The following is a 20101-nucleotide window of genomic DNA, read 5'->3' on the forward strand; positions in this document are numbered from 1 at the left end:
AATGTATTAAAGAAACTACAAGAACATCAATGTTATTTATTATTGATGGTGTTAAACTATCACTGCTGGTGATTTCTGCTTTCAATATTTGAGCATAATCCAGCAGGCTAAAGTCCTACATTACCAAATTCTTATGTTGCATACATTGTGGCAGTGGGGAGTTGTTCCTTATTGTTGTGTGATTGTGTATTATATTCACTGCTTGACCCAAATGCAACTAAGGCAACATCAGTGCCTGCAGCCCCAAGGTGATGTCAGCATCTATGAAGACCAGTGTCCTGAGTGCTCAGCACTCCAATTCAATTCAATTCAATTCAATTCAATTCAATTTTATTTGTATAGCGCTTTTTACAAAGGGCCTTTGTCGCAAAGCAGCTTTGCAGAGAAAACCGGGCCCCAAGATCCTTCGATATGGGGTAATTTTATGCTGAGTGCATTATCACAGTTGAACACAAGAGGGCAGTAGGAGATTAGGTTGTTTCTGTGCTCAGTGTCAAGCAAGGACAGTCTAATTCAGGGCTGGCTAAACCTGTTCCTGGAGACATACCATCATTTCACTCCTACACTAACAAAGCACACCTCTTGTTGAACTGCTAATTGGATGGTACTTACAGGATGATAGATTTCGAGGAACAGAGTTTGGCAGCCCTCATCTAGTTTGTATGGGGGGGAGGGGTGTCTGCAGATCTGTTGGTTTTCACTGACATCCCTGTCAGTAATGTCAGCAATAATTGGTCCAGTTGATGGCTTATTCCACGCCATTGGTGTCCTGTTTAAGTTATTTTTGCATATTTGCACTTGATCTCAAGTAGGGATGCTCAAATTTGCACTTTAAATAATGCACCTAAGAAGCAAGATGATTCAAATTCACTTGCGTGGCTTTGGTTACTGCATCTTGAGTCAACTCCAGTGCCCGGTTGTATAAAACACCTTAAGGTTTCCCTTAATTCTAAGACTTAAGTGTTGATTTCCCCTTAGCTTAGGAAATTACCTAAGGGTGTTGTGTATAAACGATTATATAAATATAATTTAAGTGTAACTTAAGGGAAACCTGAAGGGGAAATTACACTTTTATGCACCCGGACACAGGTACTCTTGGGATGACACCACAAACGTTGCAATTGCAGGGCTCTGCAGTGCTCCCATTTTAGGAGCATTTGCTGTTGAAAAGTGATGCCAATTGGAAAATAGTCATTTCGGAGCCTGTCTACTAATTTGGATGCATTAGTGTGCTCCTAATTATAGCATGCGCTCCTTTGGTAAAAAATGTGTGGAGCCCTGAATTGTGGTATACTCTCGTGAGCCACGGACCCCTTGCCAAGCTCAGACCTCACGTTCCCACGAGCAGTACCTCACCATGAGGTGTCTCGGGGACGAACTCAAGTACTTCGAACGTTCTGGAGCCCTGGTAAGTTCTACTGAACTTCCAGCCCAGTCTCGAAGTGAAGGGTGTGATGCAAATCTGGTATACGATGTCCTGTATTCAATGTATTCCTCTAAAAGAATCTTTATCACATATGATTATAGTAAGATATACTTTATTATAATCAATCAAAAGAATAGAGTTATACAGATTACAGGATATATATCATCTTTCAGTTTGCTGATCACATGCAAGTTACATATACCCCTTTAGCTCTTTCTAATTTACCTTTCCACCATGATGTTAAAATTCAAGGTACACCCCTCAAATACCCATCATCCTCTTTGGCCTTTACCTTATCTTATGGCTCCCCCTTCACGGAGATAAAAGCTACTGAACTTCTATTAATACAATGGGTACGAACACCCCTAAAGTCTACTACTTATTTATATCGTATATAGTATCTTTCTAAAAAATAAGACATAAAAATGAAAGGGAACTTATAACGTTGAGCTTCTATGTACTACTTTTCCTACTTTTACAAGTAATATAGATTATAATTACCACCCATGCCCTAAATATAGCCATCTCGTTTTCTGCGGGATTTGATCCCTCCTCCTTGCTGTTGATGAGCTCTTTGAACAGCTGCATTGGTTTGGGAATCTGGGGCAGGATCAGGACGCAGACTTTCGAAAGACGTGACTTTGCACTTTGTACTTCTCCTGCCTGTTGTATGGGATGTGCACTGGTATGTCTTCGAACACGTCGGGGGGTTTGCAGTGCAGCCACAGCATGTGCCTCTCCTCACTGACACTGAGGTTAGGGGGGGAGGCTTCAGGTTCTTGCATGGGTCCAGCAGGAAGGTGTTCTGTAGCGTGGAGGAACCCCACATCCCGTCTGTTGGCCTCCAGGTGCCGTTCACGGCTCCAAGCATGTCGTAAAAGCCCTTTAACTCTTTCACCAGCTTTTCTGTATGATGAGGGATGCGTGTGAACACCTCTTCAGTCCCGCTGCCACAACTCTTGGGCTGAGTCCGCACTGCGTACGTCACTCCTCTCTCCATATCCATATCCTGGAGTGGCGCGCAGAGGGAGCGCGCCACTCCAGCTTGACTACAGCTGTCCTGCGTTGCTCTCTCTTCAACAGCCCATAGATATCTTCTGAAGCAAAATTCTAAGATGCTATCCTAAGGTCTAAAAGCTTATTCCTTATATATCCTTTTTCCATATAAGAGTGTACCTTTTTTGATAAGAAATGTCCCCAATATATCGAGTGGGAAGACATTTGTCTCTTATGCAACTTTTTTAATGAACATATTCATCACTATTGTTTGTCTCACTGTCATTTTCTCATACCTCAAAGGAAGTTTCCCCAATACTTTATCTCATGTGCCCCTCCGGTTGGGAGTTTCCACCATCTCAATATACGAGTGGAAAAACACTAGCTCTTATGTAATTTTTCAATGAACCTATTCATCACTGGTATTTGTCTCCCTGTCATAATCTCTCCTTGGACTCTCTCCAAACTTTGACTTCATGCAAGCCAGAAGTTAGTGCCCTCCACCATCTCAACACACTCTTCAGGTGCCCCTCTCCGCGGCGCCTTAAGGGATCTACAAAGGACATCCAGCCAATAGCTGAGTGTAAATCATCCCCAGACTCCTCTACAGTCAGTCCTTTGAATCTATCCAATAAATTATCAGATTATAATCAGGAAGGCCCTTAAAGCCTCTTAATATTCTTTCGGTATTGACATCCCTTCCGTTTTCCTTATCGTTTTGCTTTAGCCAGGCATTGTGCCCCTCCCCTGTAGGGTTGGGGTATTCCCCGACTGCTCGCTCAGCATGTTGAATCTCCTCCAAGGTTATGCTGGAACTCATTCTATGCATGGCCTCAGTCAGAACTTTAACCTTGCTCCTTAGTACTCTAAATCTAAGTCCCCCAACTTCAGACTCCTCTTCTGACAAGTAGGGCTGCTCATTATCTCTGAACCACATATTTTTCCTCTTACAGGCGTGCTTGCTACCACCTCGATGGCATGTGCGAGGGGTTAACAATGCATTCCTTCCTAACCCATCCCCCGTCAATCTCTCATCAGGGGGGCCTAGGGCCGGGTCCTCGACAATACAGTGAGCAAAGGTCTTGGGCACTTGCCAAAAAATCCCAAAAACAAATCTGTTAAGCAAAGATGCTTTCAAAAATAATTCAATGAACAGTTTCCAAATATTGGAAAATGTACTATAAAGAGCACTGAACAGTTAAAAATGAATGAATGACCTCAATATTTTTTTGCAACTACCCTTCGCCTTTAAGTAGGTTGTTGCAAATATATTGGAGAACTTGCCACAGTTCTTCAGCAGACTTTGGCTGTCTTGCTTGCTAAAGGCAATCCCAGACAGCCTCGATCAAAAAAATAGTAAAGATTCTGTGTAACATGAATTATTTTTCAATAAACGTTTGGAAATCTCAAATTTGCGCTCTCCTACTGACAAACTAATGCAGAAAACAGAAAAGACAAACCTCTCTACGACCATCTAGGGTACCTACCTTTGTGATCCCCTGTATATGCAGGGGAATAGAAACCCCCTGCGGACCCCCCCCCCCCCCCCCCCCCGCTGAACCGCCCCGCTGAACCGCCCCGCTTAACCGCCCCGCTTCTCGGTCTCCCCCGCAGAGAGGTCCCCAGATGCCCCTGATCTTCCTGTACGTGGTGGACACCTGCATGGAGGACGAGGACCTGCAGGCCCTGAAGGAGTCCCTGCAGATGTCCCTCAGCCTGCTCCCCCCCACCGCGCTGGTGGGCCTCATCACTTTCGGCCGCATGATCCAGGTCCACGAGCTGGGCTGCGAGGGCATCTCCAAGAGCTACGTCTTCCGCGGCACCAAGGACCTTAACGCCAAGCAGCTGCAGGTGGGTCCGCCCGGCCGCGGCACGGTGGGCGAGGGCCGAGAGCGGTTCTGTTGGGACTGCCGCTTACCAAGCGTTGCATTCTGTTGAGTTTTGAGAAACTGGCCAAATGTATCATAGAGAATAAACTATGGGTTCAAAGCTTGATTTGACCTTTGTTATAATAACATTAGAGGCACTCAAACAATTTGAGTGGGTGACATTTATATGACCCTGAACTTCTCCTGCTGGCGCACCTGCACCTACAATTCCAAGCACTGGTAATGTTTACTAAATTATAAGAGGTTTTAACCTTTGTAGATATTGCTGACTCTTTTGTTCAGTATTCAGTAACTATAGATTGTTTGCTTATTTCTCCAAACAATGGAAAAACTAAATGGGCTGATGTTAAAGCAAAATGTTACACTTGGCGTGCATGCTTAATAAGATTTCTGATTTGCATGAAAATTTGGCATACAAAGTGCCGCTAACCAGAAAATCTTGCAAATGTAGCAAGACACGAAGTAAATAATTTATATTCTAAGAGCTCCATAAAAAATGTATAAACCCAATCTCATGCCAGCACTTCAGTTTTAGAATCGCCCACCTGAGAATCAATCTTGCTTTTCTTTACTTCACTTCCTCAAGTATAATGTGATACCGTCTCTCAGTGTTTTAACCCAGAATACAGTGGGGAATGAGTTTAAATGGTGGTTATTATTCATTCAGACACTGTTGACTGAGCAGCGGTAAAGCCATCTCACTCTTAGTCAGAGTTGTGTGTTTAGACTAACTGTGTGGTCTAATGGGATGAATTGCCTATCTAATGTGTGTTCAAGACATTCACAGTGAACTATGTTTGCAGCAAGCAGATACTGTTGAACGATTTAAAAATGAACATTCAATTTGAACCACCTTTTTTATACAAATGGTCTAACAATGGGTCAAACAAAGCCAGCTAGCTGATTCATTGCTTACCTGTGGTTTTATTACCTGTGAAGTAAGAACTAATATTACATTTAGACTAAAGTGTGTAATAACAGCCACATTTTTTCTGTTCTCTCAGTGTTTTCCCCATCATTTTTGTTTTCAAACTGTTAAACCGCTAACGTTCGTGACGAACAGAAAAAAAGTTAATACGATGATGAATGTTAGCTAACGTTTGCCTTCTCAGACGCATATCAGGTTAAAAGTGTCAATGGCTAAGGTGCCCTCTCAAGGTGGTGTGGTTCTTGTCTCCAGGAGATGCTGGGGTTGACCAAACCAGCTGCACCCCAGAGTGGACGGGGGCCCCAGGTGCCACAGGCCCCACCGTCCAACAGGTAAGTGTCCTTACTATCCTTGTGAAGTGTCCTTCACTTTTTACATCAACACATATGAACAGTGTAGTTCAAGATGAGTAATGATGGATAACCTCATCATTTAACTGGTAGCTGATTAGTTGTATAAATAATGACGTTATATAGTTCTGTGAAGTCATTCCTGAACTATGAATGCTGGTTTTCATTCCAACAGTAATTACAATCTCAGAATTGTAACAGGCTTAAATAAATGAATAAAAGCCCCATGTTCACATTGTGCTCATTGTGCTATATTGCAAACAAGTGCATAAAATATTTTAACTGATCAAATTAAAGACCGGAGTAAAACTATAGTGGTCCCCCAGGACCAAGTTTGGGAACTACTTCTGTAGGACATAGCTCCCCAGAAACGGCCAACTTGGAGCCAACTTATCTTTGGAAAACACAAATCATGGTCATAACCGGGGGCTAACTCAGCACTATGTGGGCCGGCGGGTGTGCTACAGACTCACACTGCCTCTTTCGTGCCGGCCAGGTTCCTTCAGCCGGTCCAGAAGATCGACATGAATCTGACTGATCTCCTGGGGGAGCTGCAGCGGGACCCCTGGCCTGTCACCCAGGGCAAGAGACCTCTCCGCTCCCTGGGGGTGGCGCTGTCCATCGCTGTGGGCTTGCTGGAGGTAACCACTTCTTCCCCTCTATGACTTGCATTGGCCTAATTTCCAAAAGGTTCTGCTTTCGTAGAGTCAGACGCATTTCTACTGATCTGAGGTCAGCTGTGCTTCCGTAGATTCAATGGCCAGAGACGATTCAGCTGACCTGAGGTCAGCTATGTCAGTTCCAGCGATCCACTTATGTTCTCCCAGCCGGCGGGAGGGGTGTGGCTTTGTCCGTTTGTTAGAATTCTCTCGCCTTTCTGTTCCCCCACAGTGTACGTTCCCCAACACAGGAGCGCGCATAATGACCTTCATTGGAGGACCGGCTACCCAGGGCCCTGGCATGGTGGTAGGGGACGAGCTGAAGGCTCCTATCCGGTCCTGGCACGACATTGAGAAGGACAATGCAAAGTTCATGAAGAAGGCCACGAAGGTTAGCTTGGAAACGTGCACCATAAGGGCATACAGAACACCCTTGTAGTCTACAGCAGTACTACTCAACTCCACTTCCTGGGGGCCGCTGTGTCTGCAGGAATTTGCCTCAACTCTGCGCGACACCTCCTGATTTCACAAATTATTTTACCTGCTTGGTTCAGATAATATGCTAATTAGAGAAATCTGTTGGCGTAGCGCACAGTTGAAGCAAATCCCTGCAGACACTGCGACCCACAGGACGTGGAGTTGACTAGCGCTGGTCCACAGAATCCTGAATAGAAAAATGTTGGCAAACCAGAGTGACTTGATGGTTGTGTGGAATACAAAACAATTTTTACAATTTCTGTTTAAAGCTAAATAGCTGTTGGGAATGCTAGTAGCAGTTTGCATTTTGAATTGGCAGTAGGTATTTATGTTAACATTTTACATGCCATTAACCAGTATTGGCTGTTTAGGACCTCCTCCAAAGATGTGTTGCACAATTCGTTTTACAAATGGAGCACAACACCACAAGCGGGGAAACTTATTAGAAGCTGTTAGATTCTCTTGGTGATCGGACAGTTATATTTTACATGTCAAATTTCAACTGTAGTTATGAGTACATTTAGCGTTTTAATGTCCATGTTTTGTGCAGTGCAGTATCATTATGGATATTGTGATATATGCATTTTGCAATGGTATGCTGTCACCATTGAGCAACAAAGCACTCTTATAATAGAAATGTGATCTAGCTGTAATAAATCCAGTGGGCTGTATCTCCCTATTCTGGCAATGTCTCTTGCATGAGGTATTAATTATCGGGTCCAAAGGTCTGTGCTGTATGAATGTGTAATTTGTGTCAGATGTTAAAAAGCTGGAGATAAGGGCAGCTTCTAAACCGCCGTGCCTTTCAGCATTATGAAGCCCTCGCCAGCCGCGCCTCCACCAACGGCCACATCATTGACATCTACGCCTGCGCCCTGGACCAGACCGGCCTGCTGGAGATGAAATGCTGCGCCAATCACACCGGGTGAGGCTCCGCCCACTGAGGCCCACCCCCCCCCACCTCTCTAGGAACACATCTCCCTGGAATGGTGCTCTTGGTTGCTGAAGTGAACTTGCACGTTTTCAGCCAGGGGTCACCAACCCTGTTCCAACCGCTCCAACCATGACACAGCGCACCTCATCAAGCGGCTAATTGGTAGAATCCGGTGGGCCAAATTAGGGTTGAAGTGAAAACCTACAAGATGGTCGATCTCCAGGAACAGGGTTGGTGACCCCTGTTTTAAGCTGTACCGCCTGTACTGAAAGCTATGTTTGCACTGTTTCCACACAAACAGCGCTGATTAAAACTTGTTTGAACAAACTCCGTGACATTCCCCATTCCACAAAGGCTTCCATTCCAAGTTATTGTAATTGTGATGGAATATTGTGATGGAATAACATCAATATCAGTTTCTCGCTGTTGTTATGGGCGCTGATATTTTAACATAATGGATTGTCGTTAAAATCTGTGGTACACTATGGTGTGTGGAATTGTACTGAGGGAAAAGGCATTGAGCCCTGTAATTGCAGTCATCCGTCTTCGCTTTAAGCTGACATGCAGTCTTTGAGTACATAAGAGGCACAGTTTATAGCCTTGTCCTATTCAACGCTACCCAAGGTGAATCCAGCCAGAATGCCGCGGTCGATGATGTATGATGGTTAGGGGCTTTATCTTTGATTAGTTTCGGTAAGGGGTATTTCGGGCCAAGTGTGCATCCAACCGCTGTGTTTTTGAGATGTCTTGTTTTGCTAACGGAGATAGCTATCTCTCCTTCAAAGCCCCTGTGGCGTTTTTGTTCATTTGAGTCGAGCAAGTGCCAAGACTTGCATTCACTGCATGTTTAGTGGACCTCCTGGCCCCTCCATTAAGCAAACAGTCATGAAATGTTCACTGGGGCTTTGTCCGTTTGCGCTCATCTATATGCTTACAAACTAGTCACCATGTCAATTTTATGTGGGAGGGCCCAAGGCTGCTGTTCATGGGACACTTGTTACCTGTTCTAGAGGTTACATGGTCATGGCGGACTCCTTCAACACCTCCCTCTTCAAGCAGACCTTCCAGAGGGTCTTCACCAAGGATGTGCAGGGGTCATTTAAGATGGCCTTCGCAGGCACACTTGAGATCAAGGTAGGCCTGTTGGCCTAATGGCTCCTATATTTTTTCTTAATGTTTTATATTGATCTATTTACTCTTGCATATTGTCAGGTTGAGGACATTGTTTGGCGTTTATGCTGCTTAATATTTGCAATTCACAATAATTAAAACATGTAGCCCTTTTGGTTGCCGTTCTGGTTTGCCTGCTGATGTTGCTGTTAAAAAACAGACCTTGTGCCAATATGGTAAGATGGGATTCTGCATATTCCCATCCTAAAAACAACCCTATTTTTTTCTTCACTTAGACATCCAGAGAAATCAAGATATCAGGTGCCATCGGCCCCTGTGTGTCTCTCAATGCTAAGGGGCCTTGTGTGTCAGAAAACGTAAGTGTCATTCTCGCTCTCCCCAAAACTGTTAGCCGTACTTTCTTTCACTCCTTTTGTCGAAGTGATAATTGGTCTGTCACAGCCAAAGGATGGGCTCTCCTTTTAATTGGGAACTGGTTAAGTAGGGACATGTGACCCTGACATTCTCTAACCGATATCCACACAGGAGATTGGGACTGGAGGCACCTGCCAATGGAAGATCTGTGGGTTGGACTGTAACTCTACGCTGGCTTTGTACTTCGAGGTGGTCAATCAGGTATGGATCCTCTTCGAACCCAGACAAGCCGACAGGAACAGACTCACAAGCTTGTGCTGCGACATACTGCACATTCCTTTATTGGGAACGTGCCTTTTTTGGTGTTTCAATGATCAAATGGATTGTTGTTGTTTTATGGTTCATTCTTAAGCTTTGGGGCAGACTGATTTGCCCAGTAACAGAATGGTGCACTTAAACGGTCACCTCCCACAGCACTTGGAGTTTGAGATGAGGTCTGACCATATGAGCTATCAAAGATAAAACTAATTTCATTTTTTAATATAATTCCACAGTCTCAAAATTCTAAAGTAAGTGTGAAAATTGGATTGGATTTGAAATGAAACCGTGAAACCATTTTCAATAATGATGTTCCAAACAGTTGATTTTGGAAGCTTATTGTTTGGCCTATATCTATGCATGTTTTTCTTAATTGCTCCCTTGACTGTCATTGGCACAACTGTTGTCCTCATGTTCACAAATGCCAATTACGGACTCCATAGGCAATCAAAAGCCTAGAATCACGGCTTGATACTAAAAGCTTTCTTGTACCTGCACTACTCAAGTGATTGATTACACCTGACTAATCAGAAACAACTGAGAAGACAAATGTCAGATTACTTTTGCTCCCCAAGTCAAGGAACTATGCATAAAAATGGATGCAATTCCTACATTGATCACCCAATATGGATGTAAATACCATAATTTTAAAGGTGACAGTCTGCACATTAACCTTGTGTTTATTGTTTCATTTCAAATCCAATGTGCACACACATCTTTCCTCTGTCCAAATACTTACGGACTTATAGGACTTAGCTTTGCAGGCTGCTTTGGTGTAAATAAAAAAAAGAATTTACTTTTTTATTATATTTTTTTTTACCACAAGCCTGCGATTGCCCCTTTGTACCAGCCATTATAAAACTGGTTTGTCAGAAATGTCGATTAAATATGTCAAATTCTTGTTCACGCATAAAAATTTCGGACCAGTCAAAAGCATGCAATTAAATTTAAATAGTAATTAAAAAATCTGCCCATTGTCCATAAGAGGGCAGCAGGGTGCCTTGTGACGAGGTTTATTTTTTCACCCAGCTGGAACCAATTTTTCCATTTTATAGAGTTCTTTGGTCTAATTCTTTGGTTAATTCTCAGCAGAATATGCCCAGTACATAATACAATATCACGCAGTTGCATGTAAGAACTGTACCAAGAGTTTCATATAAGAAGATCAGCAAAGAACATCATTTTTATGTGGTGATATACACATTCTGGTGTACATTTTTATGTGGACTGTATTGGTCAGAAAAGAGATTCACCTTGGACAGTTCATTTTAATATTGTTTCATTGATATTGTAGTTCCCTTGTAATTCATACACATTTCTTTACTATGGATTGTGATGTTTCCCTGATATAGAAAAGGCAGATATCCGGGAGTTGACATGTTCATTTTTTTTTTGTTCTGAAGTATTTTATGTCTTTGATTTGGGTGCTTATTTTTGAGTGTCAGGAGGGGAACGCCAACCCTTTGGGAACAATTTTGAAGCCTTTGAACATGACCATTCTGGCATGTCAATCAGGATTTAATGGAACCTTCTGGTGCAGTGCTCTTGCTGCAGTTGAACTGGCATCATCAAAAGCAGGGTGTGTATGTGGCTGGTATTTTTTATTCAATATAGCATGCTTACTGCCTGGTGCATTGTGTTAAAGCCAAACTTTTGATTGAATTGTGTGACGATGCAGAACGTTGGCCTCAGTTTACTGTTGAATTTGTCATTAATTATGAATGGTAACTTAAAGGTGGAATATTGTTGACTGCATAGAAAAAGGTATCCACCACACACAAGCATATTCCTTGACACTGGCGTAACTGTCAACATTTGAAGCGGTAAAATAACAAAAGTAAATGGACATGTATGTAGTGCTTTGCAATTGATGCATCACTTTCGCCCATTCACACACACTCAGGCACCAATGACTATAGGCTGCTCGTCAGGAGCAATTGGGGGTTAGGTGTCTTACACAGGGACACTTTGACACACCCAAGAGCGGTGGAACGAACCGGCGGCCTTCAGACTGCCAGGCGAGCGCTCTTAATTGAGCATTTTGCAGCCTGTCCTTGTAGCTACCGTTTGCGTTCATAAACCATTCAACATTGTCCTCCTGCTTACCATTTAAAGAAACATTCTCATTCTCATTGCATTAGCGGTTGTATTGGTGTTCTTAATGTAATTTATCGTTTGTTCTCGTATCAGTAATCACACCCAATCCTTGTATCAGCACGGTGTTCCACACAATTGCAAGCAACAGCCTAAATTGAAACTAGCCAGTTAAGCTGGTTGGAGGCACATTTCCTCATATCAGGCCAATGTGTATGTTAATGGGGCATTCTAATCCGCTATCTCTCACATGGCTTGATTCTCCAGTGTTTTATGAAATTTAAATTAAACCCATAGCAGCACTTTTGATAAAACAACATATTTACATTGCCTTTATATTTTTGGTCAGTCTGGATGGGAGAACGTGCTCGGCTCGGCTAACATTTTACAGAGATTTCTGCTAATACAGCCAGAACATGCCAGCAAGCAAAACTGATTCACTATCACACTATCACTGTATCGGTCATATATTTCTTGGTTAATGATGATGAAAACATAAATGAAACAGGGACTGCATGTCCTGTTAAAGCATCAGTTTGCTTGTTTTGGCCCGGCCTTTCATTTGGAATCGAGTCGCAAAAGAGAGCGATCACGTCCTCCCGTGTAATACGTCTTGGTGAAGACCGCGGCGGACAGTTATGAAATATTCCTGTGTCTCAGTGGGCTGTAATGCAATCAGTGCTGCTCAGTTTGCCAGTTTCCCTGCTCTAATCACATTAGGAACCCTTCTGAGCCCCCTTGCTCTGCCTTAATTGATCCTTTTTCCCTGCTCATTATTCCAGTCCAAGCAATTTATCGTTTCCCTTTCTGTCCGTTTATTTATCGGGCCGCCGGCTGCTAATGCGTCCGTCTCTCTGCCGTAATGGGGCCGCGACATGTTTCTGAGAACTGGAGAAAAGTGTGGTCGTTGTGGTGAGATATGCCTCCTGAATACTTGATGAACGTATTTCCCCGCCTCATTTAAGTGTGTGATTTGTCAGGTACTGTTCACGCACACACACACACACATACACGCACACACACACACACAGGAACGGGTCATTTTACTTGTTGCTTATGCAGCACATTTCCTTTGGAATGAGACTTGGTTCTTATCAAAAGTGACGTCGCAGTGACAATGAAAAATTGTCTGTTGGAGTCAAAATGATCATTACCTAAGCTACAGCAACATAGAAGTTTTGATATTTATTTATTAACATTTTTTTCTAGGAGAGTGGACAGTCCGTCCTACATTGTGTTCCCACTTTATTCAGACATGGGGAAAGTAGAGCGGATTACAGAGAATGCAGTACACAGTGCCCTGCCCTTGGACATGTTAGGTATTTAGCAGATGCTCTTAGCCAGTCAGTCTTACGCAGCTTACATTCATGTACTTTTATATATAATCCATTTACGCAGCTCAATGTTATTTGAAGCAAGGTTAAATATAACGGCAGTACCTACTCTATATATTTGTTGATATGTTGAGAGTTGGCTGCCCTCCGGAAAGAACCACAATGTCTTCCCTGCTATTGATAAATGCTTGCCCACAACCAATAAAGTGTAACTTATAAATATATAATTCATACACATTTGTTTACTATGGAATGTGATGTTTCCCTGATTTCAAAAAGACAAATATCTTGGAATTGACATGTTTATGCCCGGTACCATTATTGGTCAAAAAGGTTAATGAAACCTGGAGAAATCATTGTGCAGTTCCACTCTGAAAGCATATTTCTTTTTTTCTTTTTTTCTTTTTTTCCAAAGTATTTTATGTCTTTGATTTGGGTGTTTATTGATTTTTGAGTGTGGAGGGGAACAGCAACCCTTCGAGAACTATTTTGAAGCCTTTGAAAACCTTGGGTGCAGTGCTCTTGGCGCAGTTGAACTGGTATCATCAAAAGTAGGGGGTGGTCAAGGTGTAGGTAGCAGGTGGATCAGTTGGGTGTGCTGTGGGCTGTGCCGTCCTGATTAGGTTGGCTGGTTTGGTACCCATTGACAGTTCAGGTAGGCTCCTCAGGGACCACTGGAGATTAGGAATGACTGGTGTTCTGAAGCAGGGCTCTCTGGGACCTTGTGTGCCACCTGGTCTGTGAATGGGATTGTTTAGGAAGTTCATCCTCCACATACCTTCTTCATACATTCCTTCAGGCCGTCCCTGTACTTCCTGATACCGGGGAAGACGGGAGGGGGAGGAAAAACGTTGAAATCGGCCACATCCACATGTAACCATAGTTACAAGCATCCAAAATAGTAAACTTCTGATTCCATCTGTAAATGACACTCAGTACTTTACACTATAATCCTCTCTAAAGGAGTAAGAAATGTGAGAGAGAACCTGAGGTATCATGCAGATTCAGCCATTAAGCAACAGTGTTACACCCTTCCATTTCAGTGCCTAATTTAAAGTAATTATCTTGTTAGTGCGCACTCTTTACTCATGCCTGGGGTTGAGTGCATTTGCAGGTCTAAATGCCCTCGGGTTTTTGTACGTACTTTTGCGTGAGGAAGTTGAGCCAGGGGTCGAGAGCACAGGGGGAGAGCATGAACCAGATGATCATTGCGTCGGGCGTGGGCGGTAAGCTTCGGCCCGTGTAGGTCTCGTAGAAACATACGGCGAGGAACGGCGAGCAGGTCACCAGCACACACGCTGCAGAGGGGAAGAACAGGGCCAGTCACTGCTAGGCGCAGGAGGGGGGAAAGAAAAGGGCTAGTCACCGGTGAGCATGGGAGGAATTAAGGTAGTTTCACTTTGATTAGTAATATCACTCTGAGCCCAACAACTTTGGTCTGAGGGGCATTAGTTCACTTCCCCTTTGAGAGAAGAAGCATTTTTGGCCGAAAAATTTCAACATATTGTGGAACAAATGTGGATGACCAAGAAACTGAGCTTGTCAGTGGCACCACTGTGCATGTTAAACAAACCACCTAAATGATAATAATCTGATTGGTTCAAGTGTATTGGTTTGTTTGGTTGAAGTATGTGGGATTTAAGTTAGTTTTGACCAATGGGGAGGATAAATGACTGTGGTACTGGAGTCGGTAAAATAAAGAAGGTAATTGGAATGAACTCAAAGCAACCCGTGCTTGAAGCCGCGTGTGGCTGTATGAAGTTATATCTGAATTCGATGTGAGGTGTGATTCTCGCATGCCAGTACCTGTCAATCCCCCGTCTGTGCCTGTCACTCTGTCCACAATTTCAATTTCAATTATGCCGTCAACAAAGTGTCATGCCTACCATTACCCAGTTGCTTATTACCCAAGCTATATTCGACAAGTCATACCCCCACAGATGACCTTGTGAACCTAGGGGAATACTGAGGTAGTTAGCAACACATGTCAACGTATCAGCAAGCGTATCAGCCAATGAAAAGGCTGATCCTGTGCTTCTAGGTTGCAGGACATAATGTACTTCAAAAGGGGGGAGTCTGGAGCACATGGATAATGAGCTCTGTAATGGTGCGTAACTGACGTGTTTCGATGCTACTGCATCTTCATCAGAGTCCGAAACCATTAATGGGCTTATTTTGCATCTGTGTTGTCCAGACCTTTTCCTTTTTTATTTATTTATTTTTCTCAGATTTTTGCCGTTCAGGCTCATCAGTCGTGCATGCAGGTTTCTGGGAATATAATTTACAGTAGGCCCAAAATATTCCTCAGAATCCCATATCCATCCATCCATCCATTATCTGAACCCGCTTATCCTGATCAGGGTCGCAGGGGGGCTGGAGCCTATCCCAGCATACATTGGGCGAAAGGCAGGAATACACCCTGGACAGGTCGCCAGTCTATCACAGGGCACACACACCATTCACTCACACACTCACACCTACGGACAATTTAGACTCTCCAATCAGCCTAACGTGCATGTCTTTGGACTGTGGGAGGAAACCAGAGTACCCGGAGGAAACCCACGCAGACACGGGGAGAACATGCAAACTCCACACAGAGAGGCCCCGGCCGACGGGGATTCGAACCCAGGACCTCCTTGCTGTGAGGCGGCAGTGCTACCCACTGCACCATCCGTGCCGCCAGAATCCCATATATTTTGTCTAATTAAAAAAAGAGATTTCCTTCATTGGACAAAAAGCGAAAAGTCTGATAGCTCTGACCAGCTTAGATTTATTTTGTATTTGGAATGGTTGGATAACCAGAGCTCACTGAGCACTTTATTAGGAACACTATACTAATACTGGGTAGGGCCTCCCTTTGCTCACAAAGCAGCCTCAGTTCTTTGTGGCATGGATTCCACAAGTTGTTGAAAACATTCCTTTGGGATTCTGTTCCATGCTGACATGATTGCATCATGCAGTTTCTGCAGATTTGTCCAGCTGCACATTCATGCTGCGAATCTCCTGTTCTGCCACATCTCAAAGGTGTTCTATTGGATTCAGATCTGGTGGCTAGGAAGGCCACTGAAGAACATTGAACTCATCGTCATGTTCATGAAACCAGTTTGAGACGACTTTTGCGGCTTTGTGACATGGTGTATTATCATGCTGGAAGTAGCAATCAGAAGATTGGTACATTGTGGCCGTGAATGCACATGGTCAGCAACAATACTCAAATTCAAGCGATGATTGATTGGTATTAACGGGCCCAACTGTGCCATGAAAACACCATTAAACCACCGCCACTGGCCTGGATTCATGCAGTTAGCACCAATTTCTGACCCTACTGTTTGTATGCCTCGAGATTCATCAGACCAGGCTACGTTTTTCCAGTCTTCAACTGTCTAGTTCTGGTGAGCCTGAACCCACTGCAGCCTCAGCTTTCTGTTCTTGGCTGACAGAAGTGGAACCTGGTGTGCCCATCTGCCTCAAGGTTTGACATGTTGTGTATTTTGAGATGCTTTTCTGCTCACCACAATTGTACAGAGTGGTTGTCTGAGTTCCCGTAGCCTTTCTGTCAGCTCAAACCAGTCTGGCTATTCTCCATTGACCTCTTTCATCAAAAGCCGTTTCCATCCACAAACCTTTACATTACATTACATTATATTACAAACCTGCCTCTCACTGGATGTTTTTAGTTTTTTGCTCCAATCTGAGATAATCACATGGATATGTAGGTGTACAAATGTTGTCAATAAAGTGCTCCGTGAGTGTATAATTGAACGACAACCCAGCATCAAGAGGAAAACGGAGACTCCTCTGCACCATGGCAAAATGCACAATCGGTTGGCAAATAGGAGAGATCTGCCTTACATTTAGAATTAATCAATTCATGCTTCAGCACAATTTAAGGCTGCATTGTGTTTGCAAGATCCAGTGTGGTTGTTTATTTTATGGTGTGGAAAAAAAGAAGAAAAACATAGCTCAGGGGACGTCGTTGAGAGTGTAGCGGGAGTGAATTGGGAAGCCGTCAGACAAACAGCAGCTGCTGTCCTTGTATGAAAGGTTAAACCGAGTCATGACTCGTATAGTTAAAGATCTCTTTGCACCTTCCCAAGGAGCAAAGGTGTGAACATTGTCCTTTTAATATTCCCAAAGTGGCTCTGTGCATCTGGTCGCAAAACGATCTCCTGCCCTACAACTGATTGACTTTGCAATGTCCTGCTTTCCCTTCCCATTTTGATTACCTGCAAGTTCATGCAAGAGACAGTTCTGGCTTGACCTTATCGGTAAAACAAAGGATTTGTTGAGAAACACCATCTGTTCCATTCAAGGAAAAACTGAGGAATGTGGATGCAGTTTCACATTTTTACTTCTGCGGTTTTTCTCAGAATTGAAAAATGCAGTACTACGGTTATCGACAGAACTGCGGGAGAGATGCTTAGGGGAAGTCAGCTGAGGCTGCAATGTCTCAATTCAGTCATTTTATAGTCCTTGGTTTTGGTGATAAATGTTATGTGCAGTTGTGAATCTCCTGTATTTATAAGTACGTTATCTCCCGGATATTGTGTGAAGCAAGAAATCACTAATTGTTTGATTGTATGCTGTTAACCAAATTGAAAAATCTTTTATTGCGCTGTTTTACGAGTTTAGCTCATTTGATGAGATTAGCCTCTTGTGGTGCATTTGGCACTTGTGCCATCGCCTGCATGCTGAGTGTACATTTCATGACGTTTGCGTGCGAAAGCTCCATTCAAATGAAACGTTAGCTTCCTGTTCATTTAAAACGATGAGCGCAGACTGGTCACAGACTCACCCACGGATAGCATCATGCCCATGGCGCTCTTGAAGTAGTCGCCCGCGTTGGCGAACTGCTGCTGGTTGCCCACGAACGTCCCCCTCAAGGCTTTGTTGCGGCCGTCGCAGATGACGCCCACACACATGGCGACCATAGCCAGGATGGGGATGACGTTGCCCACCACTAGGAGGACGTTGCTGTAGGCCATGTGCGTGGGCGCGAAGGTCGGCACGCAGAGGAACTTGGTCTTGCCATAGCTGAACGCCCCGGCTCCCACCAACGGGCAGGCGGCACCCACCACGCTGCAGACCCACACCAGCCCCAGGGCGAGCACCGCCCTCTTCGGGGCGAAGAGCTGGGCGTGGTGCAGGGAGAAGCAGAGCTCGGTGAACTTGTCGGTGGTGGCCAGGACCACAGTGTTCAGGGTGCCCAGCTGCAGGAGCACCAGGAGGAACGCACAGCCCTGGCAGAGCGGCCGGTCGCTGGAGCCCCCCCAGGCCAGGGACAAGCTGTTGTGCGCCCCGAAAGGCACGATGGAGAACCCGAAGGAGAGGTTGCACAGAGTGGCGATGGCACCGATGAACCACGTCTCGCCCCGCAGGCTCTTGTTGAGAGCCACCACCAGCAGCAGCAGGAGGTTGCCGCACACCGAGGCCACACTGGTCGCCACCATTAGGGCTCCGTACACATTGGCGATGGACGCCATTCCGGACCCCTCCTCCCCCAGTCGCCCACCCCCCGCACAGCTCCTCTGCCCCTTATCTGCCCCTCGTCTTACCTTGCCCGGTCGCCCTTTTCACCGCAGGAGCCTCGTCCCATGCAGCTCTACCTCGGTTCAGGCGAAGGCAAGCCTGGTGCTTGACGTTCCGACCTCGACTCTTCCACCGCACCTCTAAACCAGCAGTGCCTCTGAGATGTGCTGACGAGAGTGCGCTAATTCGGGCGCCGATAAACCGCCTGCCGCATTGGGAGCGGCTCTGTGGGTACTGAGCGCTGTGGGTGACTGACGCTAGGTTGGCTCCTTCGCACACAAAGGTCGAAGGTTCAGCCGTCGTTTGTTTTTTGGCTTCTACGGAGCTAATGAGAGCTCTTTTGCGCTCGAGTGCTGTGGGGGATAATTGGCAAGAAGCGTGATTTTAATCTAGTACATTAAGCTCTAATCATTAATTACTGGCCCCTCTGTTTGCCAGAGCCTGCTCACCAATTATCATCATCTTTTAAAATTTTTATTTTCCCCCCTCCCATCATGATGGTTATTTGCTATCTTTCAAGAAGTGTTTTGAATTCAATCATTTTTATCTGAACAGCCTCCAACTGTATATTTGTCGGAATTGCCAAAAATGGTACTGATGAATGTGGTGGCACTTTTCTACATAATTGGAGAGTCTTGTGGAAGAATATTTACAATAGGTATATTATTTTGGGTGATTACTGGGAATAGGCCAGCTTTCATCTGCTTCATGGTCTCCTGCTATGACACTTCATCTCATCTGTGTAATTTATTACAGACAGAAAGTGCAAACATGATCTGAAAATCAACAAGCAAATGGCCCGTAATGGCTATACGCAGACATTGGTTTAGAATAAGAAGCTGTATGCTTGGGCACCTGTACATCAGAATAATGCATTTTCACCTTATGCACACAGCACTGTTTCTGAAGATTCTGATACTGGCTGGCTCTCTCATAATCTTTTTTTTTTTTTTCGGGGGGGTGGGGTGGATGGGGGGAGTTACAAAATTGTTTCCTGTCATCATTCTAGGACGTTTTTTCACTTTGTAGTCATCTGTGGAAGTCTTCCGAGAATTATTTTTCCATCGGGGCTGCCCAACCCTGTTCCGAACTAATGTCCAGGTGGCTTTCTACTCCAACCCGAACAAAGCACACCTCTTAACAGTTTGGCATCTTGTCAGGCTGCTAATCATAATGGAATCAGCTGTACCAAATTATGGTTGAAACGAAACTTTACAGGATGGTAGATCTCCAGGAACAGGGCTGCTCAGCAGAACAGGGGGGTGGGGTAAAATAACTGACAAATGCAATAGGGTTCCAGCATACCATGCGATACAAAACTTTACATTAACAAACGTCCCGGTAGACTTCTTAAAGTTTATTTAAAAAGCCTTATTCACTGAGAATATCTTGCTTTTGTGATAATGCCACTTTTTTTTAAAATATTGTCTGTGAATGTGCACCTTCATAAGAGCTCCTTATTTTATAGACTTTCACTTTCAAGAATTACGCTTTCAAAATGGGCATCAATTTCAACTGAACATGGGCCATTAATGTTTTCATTTGTACCACTTGTCTGTTTAATTTTGAAAAAGAAGAAATTTAATGCCTCCCTGAATTTGTCTGTCAGATTATTAATGACTATTAAAATAACTTTCTAGAATATCAGCATTCCTGCCTTAGTTATGTAATGTAGCATTGTT

General features: G+C 44.2%; 2 protein-coding genes across 3 annotated transcripts in view; one reads left to right on the forward strand and one right to left on the reverse strand.

The window, feature by feature from the left end:
- sec23a (Sec23 homolog A, coat complex II component) overlaps positions 1–20101 on the forward strand; it is a 38203-nt gene that overhangs the window by 2849 nt on the left and 15253 nt on the right. For both annotated transcript variants that reach the window (XM_061238996.1, XM_061239000.1), the window contains exons 5-12: positions 4037–4273; positions 5492–5571; positions 6086–6230; positions 6481–6639; positions 7535–7650; positions 8670–8793; positions 9066–9146; positions 9316–9405. In XM_061238996.1, coding sequence (XP_061094980.1) covers positions 4037–4273; positions 5492–5571; positions 6086–6230; positions 6481–6639; positions 7535–7650; positions 8670–8793; positions 9066–9146; positions 9316–9405 — 1032 coding nt within the window. The remainder of the gene's footprint in view (positions 1–4036; positions 4274–5491; positions 5572–6085; positions 6231–6480; positions 6640–7534; positions 7651–8669; positions 8794–9065; positions 9147–9315; positions 9406–20101) is intronic.
- On the reverse strand, positions 13654–18373 carry LOC133130748 (histamine H2 receptor). Its single transcript, XM_061245569.1, has 3 exons — positions 17686–18373; positions 14035–14188; positions 13654–13705 (listed from the first exon to the last, which is right to left on the reverse strand). Exons 1-3 carry the CDS (start codon positions 18371–18373, stop codon positions 13654–13656), a joined length of 894 nt encoding a protein of 297 aa, XP_061101553.1.

This window comes from Conger conger, chromosome 1 (assembly GCF_963514075.1).
Source record: "Conger conger chromosome 1, fConCon1.1, whole genome shotgun sequence".
NCBI classification, from domain to species: domain Eukaryota; kingdom Metazoa; phylum Chordata; class Actinopteri; order Anguilliformes; family Congridae; genus Conger; species Conger conger.

Excerpts from the sequence above, each read along its gene's own strand:
- LOC133130748 (XM_061245569.1), bottom strand. The coding sequence starts at position 18,373 with ATGGCGTCCATCGCCAATGTGTACGGAGCCCTAATGGTGGCGACCAGT. Across the intron at positions 14,189-17,685 it reads GGGCATGATGCTATCCGTGG|CGTGTGTGCTGGTGACCTGC; the intron begins GTGAGTCTGTGA and ends TCCCCTCTGCAG. Across the intron at positions 13,706-14,034 it reads CTCAACTTCCTCACGCAAAA|GAAGTACAGGGACGGCCTGA; the intron begins GTACGTACAAAA and ends CCCCGGTATCAG.